The 18,750-nt window shown below is 48.8% G+C and overlaps 1 protein-coding gene across 1 annotated transcript in view; it reads left to right on the top strand.

Moving 5' to 3' along the window:
• Positions 1-18,750, top strand: part of LOC147025456 (interferon-induced protein 44-like) — a 90,953-nt gene that overhangs the window by 33,105 nt on the left and 39,098 nt on the right. Inside the window, exon 6 of the mRNA XM_085886468.1 lies at positions 14,561-14,756. Coding sequence (XP_085742594.1) covers positions 14,561-14,756 — 196 coding nt within the window. The remainder of the gene's footprint in view (positions 1-14,560; positions 14,757-18,750) is intronic.

Here is an 18,750-nt window from a genome sequence, read left to right as displayed (position 1 = left end):
AACTATGGCACCCCTGGGCCCTGGGTCCTGAGCCTACCAGCTCCCTATGAAAGCGGCGGGTTGCCCTTCCCAGCATTGCCCCCCCCCGATGCCCTCTTGGCACTTTGGCGCTACGGGTCCCTTTCCGAGGGTCGCCCGTGCCCACTACACTATCCCGGTCCCTTGGACCCTTGGCCTACTCTGGCCGACTCGTCCGGTGCCTGGGGTGCCCTCTAATCGGTACTCACCTTTTGACAGCCACGCTCCCAGCCGTTCCATGAACTCCTGCACCCCTCCAAATGGGTTTCGTGCCTTCTCTCGACACCAACAACAAAACATCCTCCTTTTAGTAAATTTAACGAACCCCCGAACTAACATTAAACTGACCCCGGGGTCACTTGGGTGGGAATCACTCCTCCCCCCAATCATTCATTCGCACCATGCATTCCACATTCACTGCATACACACTCAGGCCCGCTGGCCCTCACTCACTCATTGTACACATTCTTCACTTTTTCCATTCATACCAAAGTCCAACTATGTTCCCCTAACTATCTCGTCCTCCCTCGTCATCCCTTAAACTAGTGCACGTTCCATTTAATCTACGTAGCTAAGCTATGTCCCCACGACACATTCCATGTCTGTCCTTGTCTCCCCAGAAATTCATTCCCCATTCTAAATCTGACCTACAATCCCTCGAACTAACCCATTCCACGGGCTCCATGAGGAACAACTCTTGTCCCCATGAAGCCGGTCTTGCTAAACGAACCCATCCTGCTAACTAGTGCTCCTATGCCCCAAACGGGCTCTACACTCGGGGCAAGGCTCTATGAGTCTTGCGTCTCTGCAGAAGCGGTGGTCCTGGCTCCGGCTACTCCGGTCCGATCCATCCATGAGGGCGTAAGGTCGCCCTTATAGGGTCTCAGCCGGTCAGCGTGGACGATACGGGGAAGGGCCCATGGCCCCCTTTTGATTTGAATAACCACGTCACTAATCTGCGCCAGGACGACTCCCGGGCCCTGCCAGGGCGAGCTGAGCTTCGGGCATCTGCCCTTCCTCCTCCAGGATTGAACCAAATCTTCATCCCTGGGGGATAAACACTCGCCTGGCTCCGGTGGTCATACCGGCGCTTCATTCTCATACCCACCTGTTGGAGTTGGCGGTGCGAAGGCATTGACTTTTTCCATGCCTTCCTCCAACTGACATGCGTAACCCTTCCCTGGGGGTCCATCGGGACGCTCAGGCGTCGGGCCGCACAGCAAATCGACGGGGGCTCGCAGCTCCCGTCCGTACAGGAGCAGCGCTGGGCTACAGGCAGTGGCTCCATGCTGACTTGAGCGGTAGGCCATCAACATATACGGGAGATGTTCGTCCCAGTCACCCTGACAATCGGCGGTGAAAAGGGTCAATTGTTGGATTAGGGTTCTATTGAACCTCTCCACCATGCCATCAGATTGTGGCCTTAGGGGCGTTGTCCGGGTTTTTATAATTTAGAGGAGACTGCACACTTCCTTTTGTAATTTACTTTCAAAATTTCCTCCCTGGTCGGTGTGCAGCTCCTCTGGAATCCCGTGCCGACATACAAATCCTTCTAAGAAGGCCCGTGCCACAACCCCGGCTTCTTGGTTGAGAAGGGCATAGGCCTCCGGCCATTGAGTGAAGTTGTCCATCATCACGAAGATGTATCGATTACCTTGGCGAGTGGGGGGCAGTGGTCCCAAAATGTCCATGGCCACTCCCTCAAAGGGGGCCCCAACCTGATGTAGTTGAAGCGGGGCCCTCATCCTCCGTGCCAGTCCCTTTTTGGCAGTACAGGCGTCGCATGCTCGACACCAGTCCTGTACATCGCACCCCATGTTGACCCAATAAAATCGCCGGCGGACCCGAGATGTTGTTTTGGTCCTGCCCAAATGGCCGCCGAGGCGGGTACCGTGCACCTGTTCCAAAATTTGGGTCTTAAATTGATCTGGGACTACTAAAAAAAAGAAGTTCTCTCTGAGGGAATCTCCACTCACTTGCCATATAAGATGTTGTCCCTCATTTCTAGCGTCTTCCACTGAGCCCAGTACACCTTTGTTCGCGCTCCGAATGAGGTGACCTCCTCCTCACTGGGTCTCTTATTTTCGTGGACCCACTTGTACACGGGCCCTATCACGGGATCTTCCCGCTGGGCTGTGCTCCACGCCAAACTGCCAAATTCCTCACCTGCGGTTAGTGGCAAAACTGGGCCTACCACCTGGGCCGCACGGGCTTGGAGCTTCTGGGAGGTGTCCACGAATTGGTCCCTCCCCTCATGCCTCGTGCAATATTTACAGTTTTCTCCCAGACAGGGGCGTCGAGAGAGCGCATCGGCATTCCCATGAGCCTTACCGGCTCTATGGGCCACATTGAAATCGTACTGCTGCAACTTTTCCAATCACCTTGCAATTTGGCCCTCCGGTTCCTTGAACTGTACGAGCCATTGCAAGGAGGAATAGTCAGTTTGAACCAAAAACTTTCACCCGTACAAGTACGGGTGGAATTCGCTCACTGCAGACAGCATGGCCAATAGTTCCTTGCGGGTGACGCAATAATTTCGTTCGGGCCGACTCATGGCCCGACTGTAATATGCGATCACTCTCTCTACGCCCCCCTGTGTCTGAGACAAGACTGCCCTCAATCCTTCCTGGCTTGTATCCGTGTCCAGGGTATACATTCCGTCATCAGTGGGGTATGCTAGAACGGGTGCGGATATCAAACATCCCTTCAATTTGAGGAAGGCCTGATGGCATTCCCCTGTCCAAATAAATCTTGACCCCTTCTCTGTCAGACGGTGAAGGGGTCGAGCTATGTCCGCAAATTTTGCCACAAAACGCCGGTAGTAGGAGCAGAGACCCAAAAACCCCCGTACCTGTTTTGACGTTATGGGGTACGGGCCACTCCTCCACCACTGTAATTTTCCCTGGGTCGGTTTTCACCCCATCGCGGCCTATCACATGTCCGAGATAGGCCACTTCCTTTGCGAACAAAGTACATTTCTCCAGGCTCAACTTAAACCCTGCCTGCCTGAGGCGCCCAAACACCTGGTCCAAATTAGCTATTGCCTGGGAAAATGTTTTAGCGTGTCCCAGGACGTCATCCAGGTACACCAGGCATGATTGCCATGGCATGCCGCCCAGCACATGCTCCATCAATCTCTCAAAGGTGGCGGGGGCGTTGCACAAACCGAACGGCATCACAGTCAACTGATACAGTCCCTTCCCTGCAGAAAATGCCATTTTCTTCTTCCCCGTCTTGTCCATCTCCACCTGCCAATACCCACTCTTGAGGTCCAAAGTTGAGAACTATTTGGAGCCTGAAACGGCGTTGAGGGTATCGTCAATTCTGGGCAGGGAATAGGAGTTTTTGAGTGTCACGTTGTTAAGCTGGTGATAGTCCACGCAGAAACGCGTGGTCCCATCCTTCTTTTTTACCAACACATCCGGTAACATCCAAGGACTCCCCGAGGGCTCAATGACACCTGCATCGAGCATCTTTTCTACCTGTTCGTCAGCTTCCTCTCTCTTGCTCCAGGGGAGCCGTCGAGCGGGCTGACGGACAGGCCGGGCCCCATCGGTGTGGATCTGATGTTTCACCAGCCCCGTACGTCCAATATCCTCGGGTGACAAGGAGAAGATTTATATCTGTCGGTCGACCAGTTTGTGTAAGGCCTCCCGCTGGGCGTCCTCCAAATCTACACTACTCCGATTTACCATCTCGCAAATGGGAACGGGCCAATTCCTAACAGACTCTGGTAGTCCAGTGCCAAAGGCCAACTTTTCACCTTACCCTAACATCTCTGATAAAGTTTTTTTCTCTGCTGATTATTCACCCTTGGGGTGTATCTAATGATATCCAGGTGGGTGTGAACCTGTCACCCTTGAGAAACTTTAAATATTCAAGATGGCGTCCAAGATGGCTGCCACAATGGGCTAAAATTCTAAAATTCCTATTCATTCAATGTAGTCAGCCAGAAATCAATGATTTTATTGTTCTAATATATGTTTTGAGTTTCAACAATATGTGTAAAATAGTTTGGGAAATATCAGCTGTACCGTTGCTCTGGTAACTTTTAATATGACTACCGTTATGTCAGTAAAATATAGAAAAGTGGCAATCTGCCATATATTTCAAGAACATGTTCATTTCAACATTGTTTTTTATTTATTTATCTTTTTGGCAAATGCTCTTGATCACTGCATTGAGTAAAATAGGATGATGAATTGCATTTTTCTGTTGCCATGGTAACTATCTAAAATGATCACTGATTAGTTCGGTGTTAAAGATGCACAGCATATAATGTATATACTTGTACATTTTATCTTATTTGTTTTCTACCTCATAAACCATATGGGGGCCGATTTGGTGATAAACTGTAAGATGTTGTCATGGTTACCACAAAGATGCCACTGCAAATTGGTACCGAATGTTTTTAATCATGTTTTTTTTTTTTACTATAGTCCTGCACCAGAAAAGGAAATTTTAGCTGGACCCCAAATTTCTTGATATTGTTATTTTCTCTACTTCATATACATTATGCATCTTCGTGATGTATATTATGATATTCAGGTGGGTGGTGACCTTCTCAGCCCTGAGCAACTTGATGAATTAAAAATGGCGTCCAGGAAATGAGGAAAAATACTAATTTTTACATGTCGATGACCATATCAATTAAAAACACAATGAACCATGTTTTATATCATTTTAATGACAGCTAGATTCTTCTGAAAACTTAGTTTTACATATATTGTATGATTAAAACGAAATTACTTATTTAGGTCACAATGGCCACAAAGAATGAAAGATTAATATGTTTCTGATGGATTAAATCAGAAAAACAAGTGACTGGGATATCAAAAAGATATTTTTAGATGAAATATTTATTTCAAATTCATAGCTATTGATAGTGCATATAAATGCAATAAAAGCCACTACATAAGGCTTCTTTAAGGTAGTTAGTACACATGCCATAAATAATGGTGACTACATCAAATCAAACATTGTATCTTGTGGGGCTGAAGTTTGTCTCGAGATTCTAAATAAAGACTCGTCTTTTTCGTCTTCTACTTCCATGACTTGCTTTGTGTACTCATTAAAACAGGCATGGCTGCCTTGGCAGGAGCAGAAAATGGTACAAGCAAGAGTTGAGCTGTTGCAACTGCAGCATCATGTCTTGCATGCATTTTCACTGCTGCAGGTGTACCTAATCAATTTGAGAAGCTCTTCTGGAGCAAGAGGGACATTCTCAGGTCGTGGAGTAGGTGACAGAGATGATGAACCTGCTCATGATACTAACCATATAAGGTGGCATCTAAGACTGGTTGCATTGCATCTATTGCCTTCTTCCATACTACAACTTGGAGATGGGCGCGAGCAACATTCTCCATGAACGCTTCATCTGTTAGAGGAAGAGACGGAAGTTTTGGGGCACAAGCGGTACTTCTGCCGACTTTAGAGGCCCACAGTTTCTGTCGCGCGTTTGTCATGGACTGACATTCCGGTACACCATAGCATTATAGCATGATGACATGAATAATGTGGCTTGCTTTCTTATCTCAGATATATGTACACTGGTGTCCCCAAGGAAACTTAGTGAATGACGACCAGTACGTAGCACCTTTAAGGCAATTCCTTTGCCAATTCCGAAGTAAGTGGCGATGGTATCACATCCTGTGAGTTCATGGGTTGCTTGTCAATCTCGAATAATCTCATGATGCTTTTCCACACTGGCTCTGATGTCGATAGCAGCACGACCCTTCACTGGAGACACCATCGTGACAGGGCAAGAAATTTGTCCATTGAATGTAAAGTGCAGCAAGAGTTTTAATTGGTTTCTGATACCTTAAAAAATTAGAAAAAATGCATTACATAACTTGTTATCAAGCCTGGTTAAAATTATACACACATATTGGATAGGCAGTGATCATATTATTTCACTTGCGACCATATTGGATTCTTCAAATTGTTCATGGATGACATCATAACCACCTCGATATTTTTTATGTATCCTAATAATATCCTATTGAATAAACAGCAAGTAAAATAGACATAATGGCTGCCAGACTAAACAATAAATGTATTTCTCAAAATATCAGAGAACACATTCTTCGTAACATTTTGTGGTTACCATGGCCACATTAAACGATTTGTTAATCAAATTTAATCCACGATGATCTAAGAGTTTGAAAACATTTAACTTGTATCAGAAATGCACAGTTTTATGTTATATATCTTCAGCGCTTATTTCAAACATTACAATTGCATTGGTTGTCATGGTTACCATGGCACCATAACTTCATTACTCATTGATTATATTATATTTTATGTAAAACATTGTCATTAGTTCATGTATAGAAAAACAACAAAATAATGCAACAATAAACATTTTCTTGAAATTTTGGCAATTTGGTTGTTTTAACCATCTTTTACCAACATAATCGTAGTTATAATTGGTAGTTACTATAGTAATGGTACAGCAAATACTTCACAAATCCTTTTTATTTAAATTAGTGGACTCTAAAACATATATGACATCCAAAAACTCATAGGTCTATAGCAGAAAACACTGAAACAACATGAATTTTCTACTTTTTTGTCGATTTTGGCAGCCATCTTGGACGCCATCTTGAATATTTCAAATTGCTCAAGGGTGACAGGTTCACACCCACCTGGATCTCATTAGATACAACCCAGAGATGAATTATCAGCAGAGAAAAAAAACTTTATCAGAGATGTTAGGGTTACCCCCCTCGGCTACTGGACTATGGAGACCCCCTCTGGGGCCGGTCCGACTCGATGTTCTCGTCCCTCAGCTCTGCGACTTGGACCACTGGGGTGCAATCTGCCACCTTTGTGCCCCGTCCTATTGTGCGTGGTTCTGTGCTAACATTTATTACCCGGACGGGCACGGTCGGCCCGTCGGTATTTACTCGGGTGCGGCTCACGACTAAACCCGGGGTCGATTTCCCCGTCAGTAGTTAGGCTAGGCCGCAGGAGCCCTGCCAGATTGGGTGTGTCCGCCACCGCGCCGTGACCACTGCCTCGACACCCGGGGGAATGACCACGGAGTGGGGAGCCTCCAGCTCCAGCCTCTCATCCGTGCCCATGCCCCAACGGCAATTCCTCACCACCCAACTGCATGACCCCTCGGCCTAAGTCGATCTTACAACCACCGGCGGTCAGCACATCTAACCCGATTTGACATGGGTCACACACCTCCGTCACCCAAACCTCTATTTTTATTTTAACAGTGCCCAATTTAAGGGTCACAAAACCATGCACTATGATGGGGGCCGTTGCCCGGGTAGCTGCAAACTATGATTTTGCAGACGGTGGATCTCATCCCACCCGTACACACTCGAATTAAGGACCACGGGGCTAATGATCGTGGCACTCGCTCCTGTGTCCACAACAGCGTCTACCCCTACGCCGGCAATTTTGCACCGAATTGTGAAACTACCAGTGCCAATTTGGCCACAATAAATGACCTGTCGCCGCTCTGAGGGCTCTTCCCCATCTGGGTCTGCCGTACACGGCCCTATATGTTCGGCACTCCTTAGTTTCCGTGAGACTGGCGGGGGGGGCGGTGTTGGGGTCTGGCTATTCCGATTTGCCCGGGGCGGAGTTGGTGGTCCGGGGGGGCCGGGGCCTTCTCCTGCACGGGGTGTTACACTGCCCTCCTTGCCACAGTTGAAACACCTCACCGGGTAAGGTGCATGCCTCTGGTAATCAGAATTATATCCCCCCCATTTCGAGTTGGGATATCTACCGATGGCCCACCATGCGTCCGCCCATGAGTCGCCTGCCATGGCCCAGACCCCGCTAACCGGTGGTCGACCATGTCCTGGACTATTCCCTCCAGCTCGACTCGGGAGCCAAGACCAACCCTGGCTCCCGGTGCACGGCTGTCCACTGGGCCCACCTGCCGGACCGCCAATGCATGTCGCTTGGCTCCTCGAGCCGGCGGCTTTGCTGCCTTCCAACGGGTGGCAGCGTCGGCTGCCTTCTGGAGGCTCTCCGGGCGAAATGTGGTGAGCAGGGCCCCAGTGTCAGTGCCCGCAAGAGCCTGGATAAAATAGTCCAGGGCAAGGTCTTCCTGGTACAGCGGCGCCATGTTCGCATGTGCGATCCCCACCGCGCGGCGAATGTCACAAGCCAAATCCCCCATTTTCTCATGGCACTCTCGTTTGCACCCACTGAGCTCAGCTTTAACAAGCTCGCTCTGCTGTTCCACTCCAAATCTGTTATTTAGGGCCGAACGGAGGCCTGCCAACGTTATCCCTCCCAGGGGCATCGTGGTCAGGACCTCGGCCGCCGCGCAGTGCCGCCACAAGGTGGGTCCCACTCTCGTCCACACTCCAACCAATACCCCTGGCCATGTGGTCAAATTGGGCCATATACGCCCTCAGGTCGGTCTTCTCGTCATACGGAGCCAGCGGCACCGTCCGGCCTCCCACGGTCCGAGCCCCACTCCCCAGTCCCTGAGGGACAAATGGAGGGACGGACACCCCGGATTCCAGCGGTGCTCTTCCCCCTGAGCCCGAGCCATTCGCTTGGGGAATTTGTCACCCCCGTCTGAGTCGGTGCATGCTCTGCACCATCCTGCGTACTCCCCCATGCCATCCCGCATACACTCGGGAACAATCATACTGGCACCCTGTATTAAGCCAAGAGACCCCAATATCTCTGCCCCCCCCCAAACTCGGCATGCACACCCCCGCGTCATGCAACCCTCTTATCTCGTTCGGTGACACCAGACCCGCCTGGTTACGATCCGCATCGAGGGAGCGTATTTTCTCTCTCTGTTCCTTAAGGAGGCCATCTTGCCTCTTACATCGGGTCTCAATACATTCCACCAATTCTGTTTTTCTATCCTTACCTTCCCCTCCATTCGTGCCTGTTCGTCCTTTACCTTTTTTCAGTTCGTCCCTTACCTGCCTTATTTCCCCTTGTGTCTCTACTAATTCCCCTTTGCCAATTTAAACCCTTCTTCTGTCTCATCGAAATGTTTGTCCAGTCGTTCTCCCATTTCCTGCGTCTCTGTTTCTACCTTCCGTCCGATGTCTCTAACTATTTCTGCCATTTCCTCATGTCTCAATTTATTCCTCTTTTATGGCCTCCAACTCCCCCTTTGTTTCCTGCTGGCCTTCTTTTAATTTTTCTATCGCCGTCGTGTTTTTTTTCCATTTCCCTCTTGAATTGCCCTTGTCCTTTTTTTTTTATCTCTTTCATCCCTTGTCCTCGTTTGTCCACCAACCGTCATTATTTTTTCTGTCACGTCCTCCTTTCCCACCTCCATTGCAGACCACACCCCTTTTACACTCCCTCTCAACTCGGCCATCTCTCCTCGTACCGTGCCGATCTCCTTCGCCATTTTGTCTTTCACCTCGTCCAAGCTCGTCTGCAGGCCCAACCCCATGCACTGCATCTCACCCCGCTTGGTTTGCATATCGCTTCTTGGCGTTTGCATATCGCCCCTCATCTCATCCATTTTGCCATTCGTTGCTTGTAAATCATCCTTTATGTCATCCATCTTGCGCGCATTTCCTTTTATTTCGTTCCCCATCGCTTGCATCATCCGAATTATTTGTTCGATGCCCGATGACTCTTGCGAAGCCGATCCGCCACGATCGGTCGCGGTTTCGCTAAGGGTCGGGAGGGGGGTTGATGGAGGGGGCGCTCCTGCGCCGCCGCTCCCACTGCTCCCATTTCGGACTCTGAACTTGGTTGCGGGGAAAGTTCCTGCATGGGGGTGGTGTCCTGGACCTTGGGTTCATCTACACTATCATTATTACCCACCTGCCTCAGCTCGTATTGGCTCGCCATGTTGCATGCGAGAAATACAGTTTAATAATGCTCGTAATTTGGGGAACACTGGGGGGGGGGGGGGGGTTCGCTCCGTACACCGCTGATCCGAGTCCATGAATTTCGCAACGGAGGGGTTCGAATTCCGCTCCTGAACACCAAATGTTTCGGGGCCGGACGTCGACCGCGAGCACGACCGCTAGATGGAGCTGCAAGTCGGCCCGACCGATCGCCCGGAATGTACAGGTCGTCGCCCCGGATAGCTCCAGAGCCAACGGGTCCTCTATCGGACCGAAGTTCGCCAATGAGGTCGACCACGTGGGGTAGGGTCGATTGCCAACTTCAATTTACCGAAATACCCACGTGGTCCAACTACCAGGGAAATTCACCCTCGGCCGACTTTTTCCGAATCGAGTCGTGATCGCCGACTCTGATCCGGCGTAAACGAGCGGAATAACCAAAGTCGCGCCGGAGCAAATGACAATTTCCCGGCCCGAACGGCCGTACTAATTCTCAATCACGCATCATGTCGAACCAATGAAAGAATGGATGCGAACGAGCTGAAACATTGAACAAATGGCGGTTTATTTATACAATAATGGGGTGAACTAGGGAAGCACATAAGGGCAGAGCTAAACCGAATAATAGAAAAGAAAATACAAATATACACAGCAAAAGCACTTAACAGTTTAACTACTTACCAGACTGGTGCCACAAACACACACTTCTTCTTCTTCTTTCGGCTGCTCCCGTGAGGGGTCGCCACAGCGGATCAACCGTCTCCATTTCGCTCTATCCTCCACATCTTCCATTGACACTCCAACCACCCGCATGTCCGCCCTTACCGCATCCATGAACCTCTTCTTTGGCATTCCTCTTCTCCTCCTGCCTGGCAGCTCCATCCTCAGCATCCTTCTCCCGATATACTCCGCTTCCCTCCTGTGCACATGTCCAAACCATCTCAATCTCGCCTCTCTCACTTTGTCTCCAAACCGTCCTACCTGCGCTGTCCCTCTAATATACTCATTCCTTATCCTGTCCATCCTCGTCACTCCCAACGAGAATCGCAGCATCTTTAACTCTGCCACCTCCAGCTCCGCTTCCTGTCTTTTTGTTAGCGCCACCGCCTCCAAACCATACAACATAGCTGGTCTCACTACCGTCTTGTATACTTTCCCCTTCACTCTTGCAGCTACCCTTCTGTCACAAATCACTCCTGCAACTCCTCTCCACCCACTCCATCCTGCTCGCACTCTCATTTTCACTTCTCTACCACACTCTCCGTGACTTTGGACAGTTGATCCCAAGTATTTAAACCCAGCCACCTTCCCCACCTCAACTCCTTGCAACCGCACCATACCACCACCCTCCCTCTCATTTACGCACATGTACTCCATCTTACTCCTACTGACTACCATTCCCCTTCTCTCCAGTGCGTACCTCCACCTCTCGAGGCTCACCTCAGCCTGCTCTCTACTCTCTCTACAGATCATGATGTCATCCGCGAACATCATAGTCCATGGACACTCCAGTCTGATCTCGTCCGTCAACCTATCCATCACCATTGCAAACAGGAAAGGGCTCAGAGTTGATCCTTGGTGCAATCCCACTTTTACCTTAAACCGGTCCGTCATTCCTACCGCACACCTCACCGCTGTCACACTGTCCTCATACATATCCTGCACGATCCTCACATACTTCTCCACCACTCCCGACTTCCTCATACAATACCACAACTCCTCTCTTGGCACCTTATCATAAGCTTTCTCTAAATCCACAAACGCACAATGTAACTCCTTCTGGCCTTCCCTATACTTCTCCATCAACATTCTCAAAGCAAACATCGCATCAGTGGTGCTCTTTCCTGGCATAAACCCATATTGCTGCTCACAGATCGTCACTTCTCCTCTCAACCGAGCTTCCACTACTCTTTCCCACAACTTCATGGTGTGGCTGAACAACTTTATCCCTCTGTAATTTTCACAGCTCTGCACATCACCCTTGTTCTTGAAAATCGGAACCAGTACACTTCCTCTCCACTCCTCCGGCATCCTCTCACTTTCCAAGACTTTATTAAACACTCTGGTTAACAACCCCACTGCCATCTCTCCTAAGTACTTCCATGCCTCCACTGGTATACCATCTGGGCCAACCGCCTTTCCACTTTTCATCTTCTTCATAACAGTCCTCACTTCATCCTTACTGATCCACCCCACTTCCAGATTCACTATCTCCACCTCTTCCAACCTTCTCTCTCTCTTATATTCTTCATTCATCAGCTCCTCAAAGTACTCCATCCACCTTCTCAAGACACTCTCCTCGCTCGTCAGCACATTCCCATTTGCGTCCTTTATCACCCTAACCTGCAGCACATCCTTCCCAGCTCGATCCCTCTGTCTTGCCAATCGGAATAAATCCTTTTCCCCTTCTTTTGTATCCAACTTCTCATACAACTCGTCATATGCCTTTTTCTTAGCCTTTGCCACCTCTCTCTTTGCCTTTGGCTGCCACTCCTTGTACTCCTGCCGACTTTCTTCATCTCTCTGACTATCCCACTTCTTTTTCGCCAACCCCTTCTTCCTTGTACTTCCTCATTCCACCACCAAGTCTCCTTATCTTCCTTCCTCTGTCCAGATGTTACACCAAGTACCTTCCTAGCTATCTCCCTCACTACTTCTGCTGTAGTTGCCCAATCATCCCACCCATCTTTACCACCATCCAACACCTGTCTCGCCTCCTCCCTAAATTCCATGCAACAGTCTTCCTCCTTCAGCTTCCACCATCTGGTCCTTGGTTCAGTCCTCACTCTCTTCCTCAACCTCACCTCCAAAATCATCCTAGAGACCACCAATCGATGCTGTCGAGCTACACTCTCCCCTGCCACAACCTTACAGTCTCTAATCTCTTTCAGGTTTCCTTTCCTGCTTAAGATGTAATCCACCTGTGTGCACTTTCCTCCACTCTTGTATGTCACCCTGTGTTCCTCCTTCTTCTTGAAATACGTGTTTACCACTGCCATTTCCATTCTTTTTGCAAACTCTACCACCATTTGCCCTTCCACATTTCTCTTGTTGAGACCGTACCTACCCATCACCTCCTCATCCTCTTTATTCCCTTCCCCAACATGTCCATTGAAATCTGCTCCAATCACCACTCTTTCATCCTTGGATACACTCTCCACCACTTCATGTAACTCACTCCAGAAATCTTCTTTAAACTCCATCTCACACCCCATATGCGGGGCATATGCACTGATGACATTCATCATCACCCCTTCAATTTCCAACTTCACACTCATCACTCGGTCAGACACTCTCCTCACCTCCAATACCCTCTTGACATGATCTTCCTTCAGGATTACCCCGACACCATTTCTCCTCCCATCCACACCATGGTAGAACAGTTTGAAACCACCTCCAATGCTCCTAGCCTTGCTCCCCTTCCACTTGGTCTCGTACACACAGTATGTCCACCTTTCTTCTCTTCATCATATCAGCCAACTCTCGCCCTTTGCCAGTCATCGTCCCAACATTCAGAGTTCCAACTCTCACCTCCACACTTCAACTCTTCCCCTCTCCCACTGCCTCCGGCCTCGCCTTCCCCGTCTCCTTCTCCTCCTTCACCCAGCAGTAGCACAATTTCTACTGGTACCCTGCTGACCACCACTACTGGTGGCGGTCGTTGGTAACCCGGGCCTCGACCGATCCGGTATGGAAATTCGTTTTGTTGTCCGCATAATGATTTGGCATAGGTTTTTACGCCGGATGCCCTTCCTGACGCAACCCTGGTTGCCTCTTACGACACACAGGGATGCCACAAACACACACATGCGCACCCAAAGAATTGGACCAATTGGTCTTTATTTGGATCTCCAGCCCGGAGGACAGTCGGGCTGAAGATCAGGGTAGCTGGCTACCTGGCCGCGAGCGTGCGGCTGGCGTCCACTCCTTCCCAGAGCTCCGGTCACCCAAGGATGGACTAGCACAGCCGAACCCAGTTGAGGTGAGTCGAGGTGATCACCCAAGCTCGCGATCATTCGGAGGAGGAGGCGGCGGAGGCGGACGAGTACAAGGACTGACGACAAGGACGGTGGAGAAATCTCTTCTGTCCCTTTCAGACCAGCCGGCTGCACTTTTTATTTCGTTGTCCCCGCCCTCCCCGTTTCTCCACACCGGACGGTCTTGTGCGCAGAATCCCTTGTCGCCCTGTCACTGGCCAGTTTGGGCACGCATAAACCTTGCCGTCGCTCTCACTGGCGAAAACGGGCAGCAAGCCCTTCGATTGGCCAGGTGGCATGGTGACATCACTCGGACTGCCTCTCACATGGTCGGGGAAGTCCGATTGGCCGAGCGACAGTCACGCCACTCGATGCATCCTGATTGGTCGAGCGCCACCGCGATGCTCCTCCTTTAACTCCGCCCTCGTACGTGATCGACACTGTGGATAATGGCGTCCGTCAGAGTGAGGTGAAGGTGTTGCTGGCATTGATGGGGTGGAGAAATGAACGAAAAGAAAACCTGACTTAAAATAACTTCACGGCACATTTACATTTATTTACCCATTCGACAAGGGACGGGAGCTATCTATAAAACACATACTTACCGATATAACTAATGTATAGGACCTGAATGTTGTGTGCTCATGGTTTCCAGATTCGCAACAGTATACACTTAACACTCTGCAGAGTATTGTGTTCGATGCACTCTAGTTTCCTTTTGACGCAGGTGAATCATCAAACCAATCTTCCCTCTTTTAATAGGATGAGAAAAGAACTTTTGAAGAAAATTCAAGGTTTCAAACCAGAAGATGAAAATGTAAAAGCTGCCAAAATCCTTATGCTTGGGCATGTGGGATCAGGCAAATCCAGCTTTGTGAACTCCATCAACTCAGTTTTTGCTGGACGGCTTTGCCAGACTGCCATAGCTGGTACTGCAGGAAGAAGTTTCACTTTGCAGGTAAAGTTATGATTCAATCCAAAGTGTGTTAATCTCCTATATGAAGTCACCATGGTCAAGGATGGGGTCAAAGTCAACACCACCTCAGTATGAAGTGAAGTTTTTCCTTTATGAAGTCAAGTTTCATCAAAATTGTGTGTGTAGTTTCAGAGAAGAAACCAAATACATATTTGGGGAACAACCCCCCCCCCCCTCCGTAAACCTCCTTTGATGCCGATTTTTTGTTCATGTAGTGAACAATGTTTGGTACATCACGGTTCATCAAAGTGGTGGTGAAGCTTCATCGGAATTGTGTGTGTAGTTTCTTAGAAGAAAGAAAATACCTCTTTTGGAAGGCAACACTCCCCCACCCCTCCCCCCCCCCCGTGAACCCCTCTTGACCCCGATTTTTTTTAATGGTGCGAACAAATTTTGGTACATCACGAGTGATGAAGGTTGTGGTATAGTTTCATCGGAATCGAATGTGTAGTTTCAAAGAAGAAGTTGCAAGTATTTGTGGATGGACAGACGGATGGAAAACTTGCCATTGCATAAGCTCCCCGGAACTACTTCCACGTGAGCTAAAAATAGAGGCAATACCCCTGGGCGATCACGTGGGAGAACAATAATACTGAGAAGGAAGAAAACGTGGGACAGAATCAGCAAAATGTACCAATGAAACAATGTTATCGGAAATACCTATTTTGGTGAGCGGTCGCGCTCTCTGCCTCTCTCTCTCTCTCTCTCTCTCTCTCTCTCTCTCTCTCTCTCTCTCTCTCTCTCTCTCTCTCTCTCTCTCTCTCTCTCTGTCTCTGTCTCTGTCTCTGTCTCTGTCTCTGTCTCTGTCTCTGTCTCTGTCTCTGTCTCTGTCTCTGTCTCTGTCTCTCGTTATTGTGGGGTTGGCTTGGGGAAGCTGGCCCAAGTCTTTTCCAAACCAGCTGACTAGGCTTGACTTCGACTGAGGTTAAGGCAGGAATTTGTAATTTGTTCAGAGTGCCACTAATAGCTCACCTGCAATTCATGAAAAACATTGTGGAATCTTTTAAGTCCACCAACTAATGTCAGTTTAACATCCATTCGAGAACGACACATATTGATGAATCACCCTGCCTGTGAAACACTGGAATTAATGGGATAACACCGGGATGACAGCTGGGTCAGGATTTTAACCCAGGCTAGACAGCTTAGAGAAGACTGCACAGCACGAGGCTGTCCTGCAGCCCCCGTGTTAATATTATCATTGGACGGAATTGACTGATTAATTTGTGATTGGATTAATTTTGACAAAAAATATAACTTGGATGACATTGAGGCTGGAGTTGTGGGGAAGGGGGGGTTGGCAGGATGACCTAGAGATATGTACTCCTGTTGTTGGTTATCATCATGGCTTTTCATGAAAGCCTCGAAGCTGTCTTGCCTGAATTCGATTCCCGACCCAGCTATAAACTGTCATCCCGGTGTTTTACTGACAGGGTGATTCATCAATGTGTGCGCCATCTCTCGGATGGTCGTTAAACGAACGTCTCATCTCCCAGCATTCGTTGATGGACGTTAAAGATCCCATGGTGTCCTTTGCAAAGAGTAGGTGAGCCATCGCTGACACCATGGCCAAATTCCAAATTCCTGCCAAAACTCGTCGAACATCAGGCCTGGCCAGCCGGTTCCCAAAGACTCGGGCCAAGCTTCCCCCGACCGACCCCACAATGTGGGTTAATAGTGCCATTAAAGGAAGGAAGAAGAAGAGCATAGAGGCTGGAGTCGGGATTGGAGGAAGATCAATCAGTGACATGCTGATGACACCACTCTTGTGACAGAAGGTAAAGAGTACTGGATGAAACTGCTGCAGACAGTGAAGAAGGAAAGTAAAAAGGCTGGTCTGTATTTAACCCATCGCTTTCAAAAAAAACCCTTGTGTCCAAAACCCATCGCTTTCAAAAAAAACCCTTGTGTCCAAAACCCATCGCTTTCTGTACCCCCCTTACCCAGTCGCACCCAACTGTCCCTGGACTCTGTGTCCTTTTGTTCTGACAAAGTGGAGAGCTTGCTGTCAAACCTCGACTCAGATTCTGCAACTGATCCAGACAGCATCAGCCCACGTGTCCTAAAAACCTGCTCCTCTGCTCTTGCTCACCCTCTCTCTGTTCTAGTCACCCTCTCATTTGCTCAAGATCATCTGCCATCTGCTTGGAAATCAGCATACATTACTGCCCTGCTTAAAAGAGTGCAAAAACAGATACCTGCAACTACAGAACAATCGGCATTCTCCCAGCAAGGTTATGGAATCCATTATTGCTTCAGACATTAAATCCTTCTTCTCCAATGGCCTGATTTCCAATCATCAATTTGGTTTCAGACCAGGTCACACTACCCTGGATATGCTGCTTCTGCTCTCTAAACAATGGATGAAGGTCCTCAATGCAGGACATGAAATCACAACCCTATCCCGAGACATATCGTGTGCTATTAAGATGGACTGGCACCCTGCCCTGCTCACCAAACTCTCTTCCAATGGTATCCAAGGCCATCTCCACTCATGGCTCGCAGACTACTTCTCCTGTCGCAGTCAACATGTGGCCCTAAATGGAGTTCTTTCATCTCCTCTTCCTGTGCAGGCTGGAGTTCCTCAAGGTAGCATTCTGGGCCCTGTTCTTTTTCCTTGTTTTCATCAATGATCTTTCTGACTCTCTGGAAAATCTGCTTTATCTCTTTGCTGATGACTCCACCCTCTGCCAATATCATCTGTCATCCCTCAGACCAGCAAGCAGCACTTTCTTCTCTCACTGCAGATCTGGGTAAAATCACAAACAAAAAAATCCAACACATGGAACATGTCTTTCATTCCGGGAAATCGCACACTCTCACTATGTCTCTCAGAAAGGACCATTTGTAACCTCCCCCCCCCCCATCCACTTTCTCAACAATCCTCTGGAAGAAGTCCTTTCTTTCAAGCTTCTGGGTCTCACTGTCTTCATGATCTTTCCTGGGAAAGCCACATTTCCAACTTGGCCTCCAAAGCGAGTCACCGACTGGGAATCCTACATCGTGCAAAGTCGTTCTTCAGCCCACCTGAGCTCCTGACCACATACAAAGCTTTCGTTCGCAGCCTTATGGAGTACTGCTCTCCCCACTTTACTGGTGCTCCTGCCTCCCACCTTTCTTGGCTTCACGCTGTGAAAACCAAGGAATTTCGGATCATTGACATCTCCCGCGATGAGGCTGAGTCTTTGGGCCTCTCACTCTCTCACCGCTGATAGTTTGGTGGTCTTTCTGTCTTCTACCGTCTCCTCTCCGGTCTCGCCCCCCCCCTCCAGCTGTGTCTGCGATTTGTCCCCACCATATTTCCGCAGGGCGCACAAGGTCCGTCAAGAACCCTCGTCTGGTAAAACGACCAAATCACGAATCGCTGCTCACCTTCACTCTTTCATTCCTCTTTTTTTCCCGCCTTTGGAAAAAACTCCCTCACTCTGTTCAATCCCATGCTTCCCTCCAGGCCTTCAAAACAGCTGTTCACCACCACCACTTATCGTCCCCCATCCAAATCCTCGATCTTTTCTACCCCCATTAATCCACCCCAAACCCACCTCCTTCACTCTCTGCTTTCCTTCCTGAAAGTCCCTGTGATGTGCATCTTGGATACCCTGTGTTCCCCGCTCCATCCCTCTCCCTTCCAAAGATCTCCTAATGTCTCTGTTCCCCACTGTTTTGTCCTTCCTATTCCCATCCCTCTTATCTCATGCCCCCCTTGCTGTGCATTGTGTGTTAGCTCTCATACGAGCTTCAACAAGGTATACAAAAAAAAAACAAGTTCGAATTGCGAACATAACCCGTGGGAGTTCATTCGTACAACTCTCAGGTGAGCGATAGCATGGACGACAGATAGTTTTGAAGTTTGGTAAGATTTTCATCGCATCAGAACAAGAAACCAGAACACCTCACAAGAGTGAGGCTCGTTTCATATCATCATTTGAGACTTAATTTTGTGTTGCGCAATTTAATTGTTTTTTTTTTAATAACA

This window comes from Eptatretus burgeri, chromosome 6 (genome assembly GCF_056783735.1).
Source record: "Eptatretus burgeri isolate ZD-2024b chromosome 6, Ebu_testis_v1, whole genome shotgun sequence".
Classification (NCBI taxonomy): domain Eukaryota; kingdom Metazoa; phylum Chordata; class Myxini; order Myxiniformes; family Myxinidae; genus Eptatretus; species Eptatretus burgeri.
This window is presented reverse-complemented; position numbering and strand designations above follow the sequence as displayed.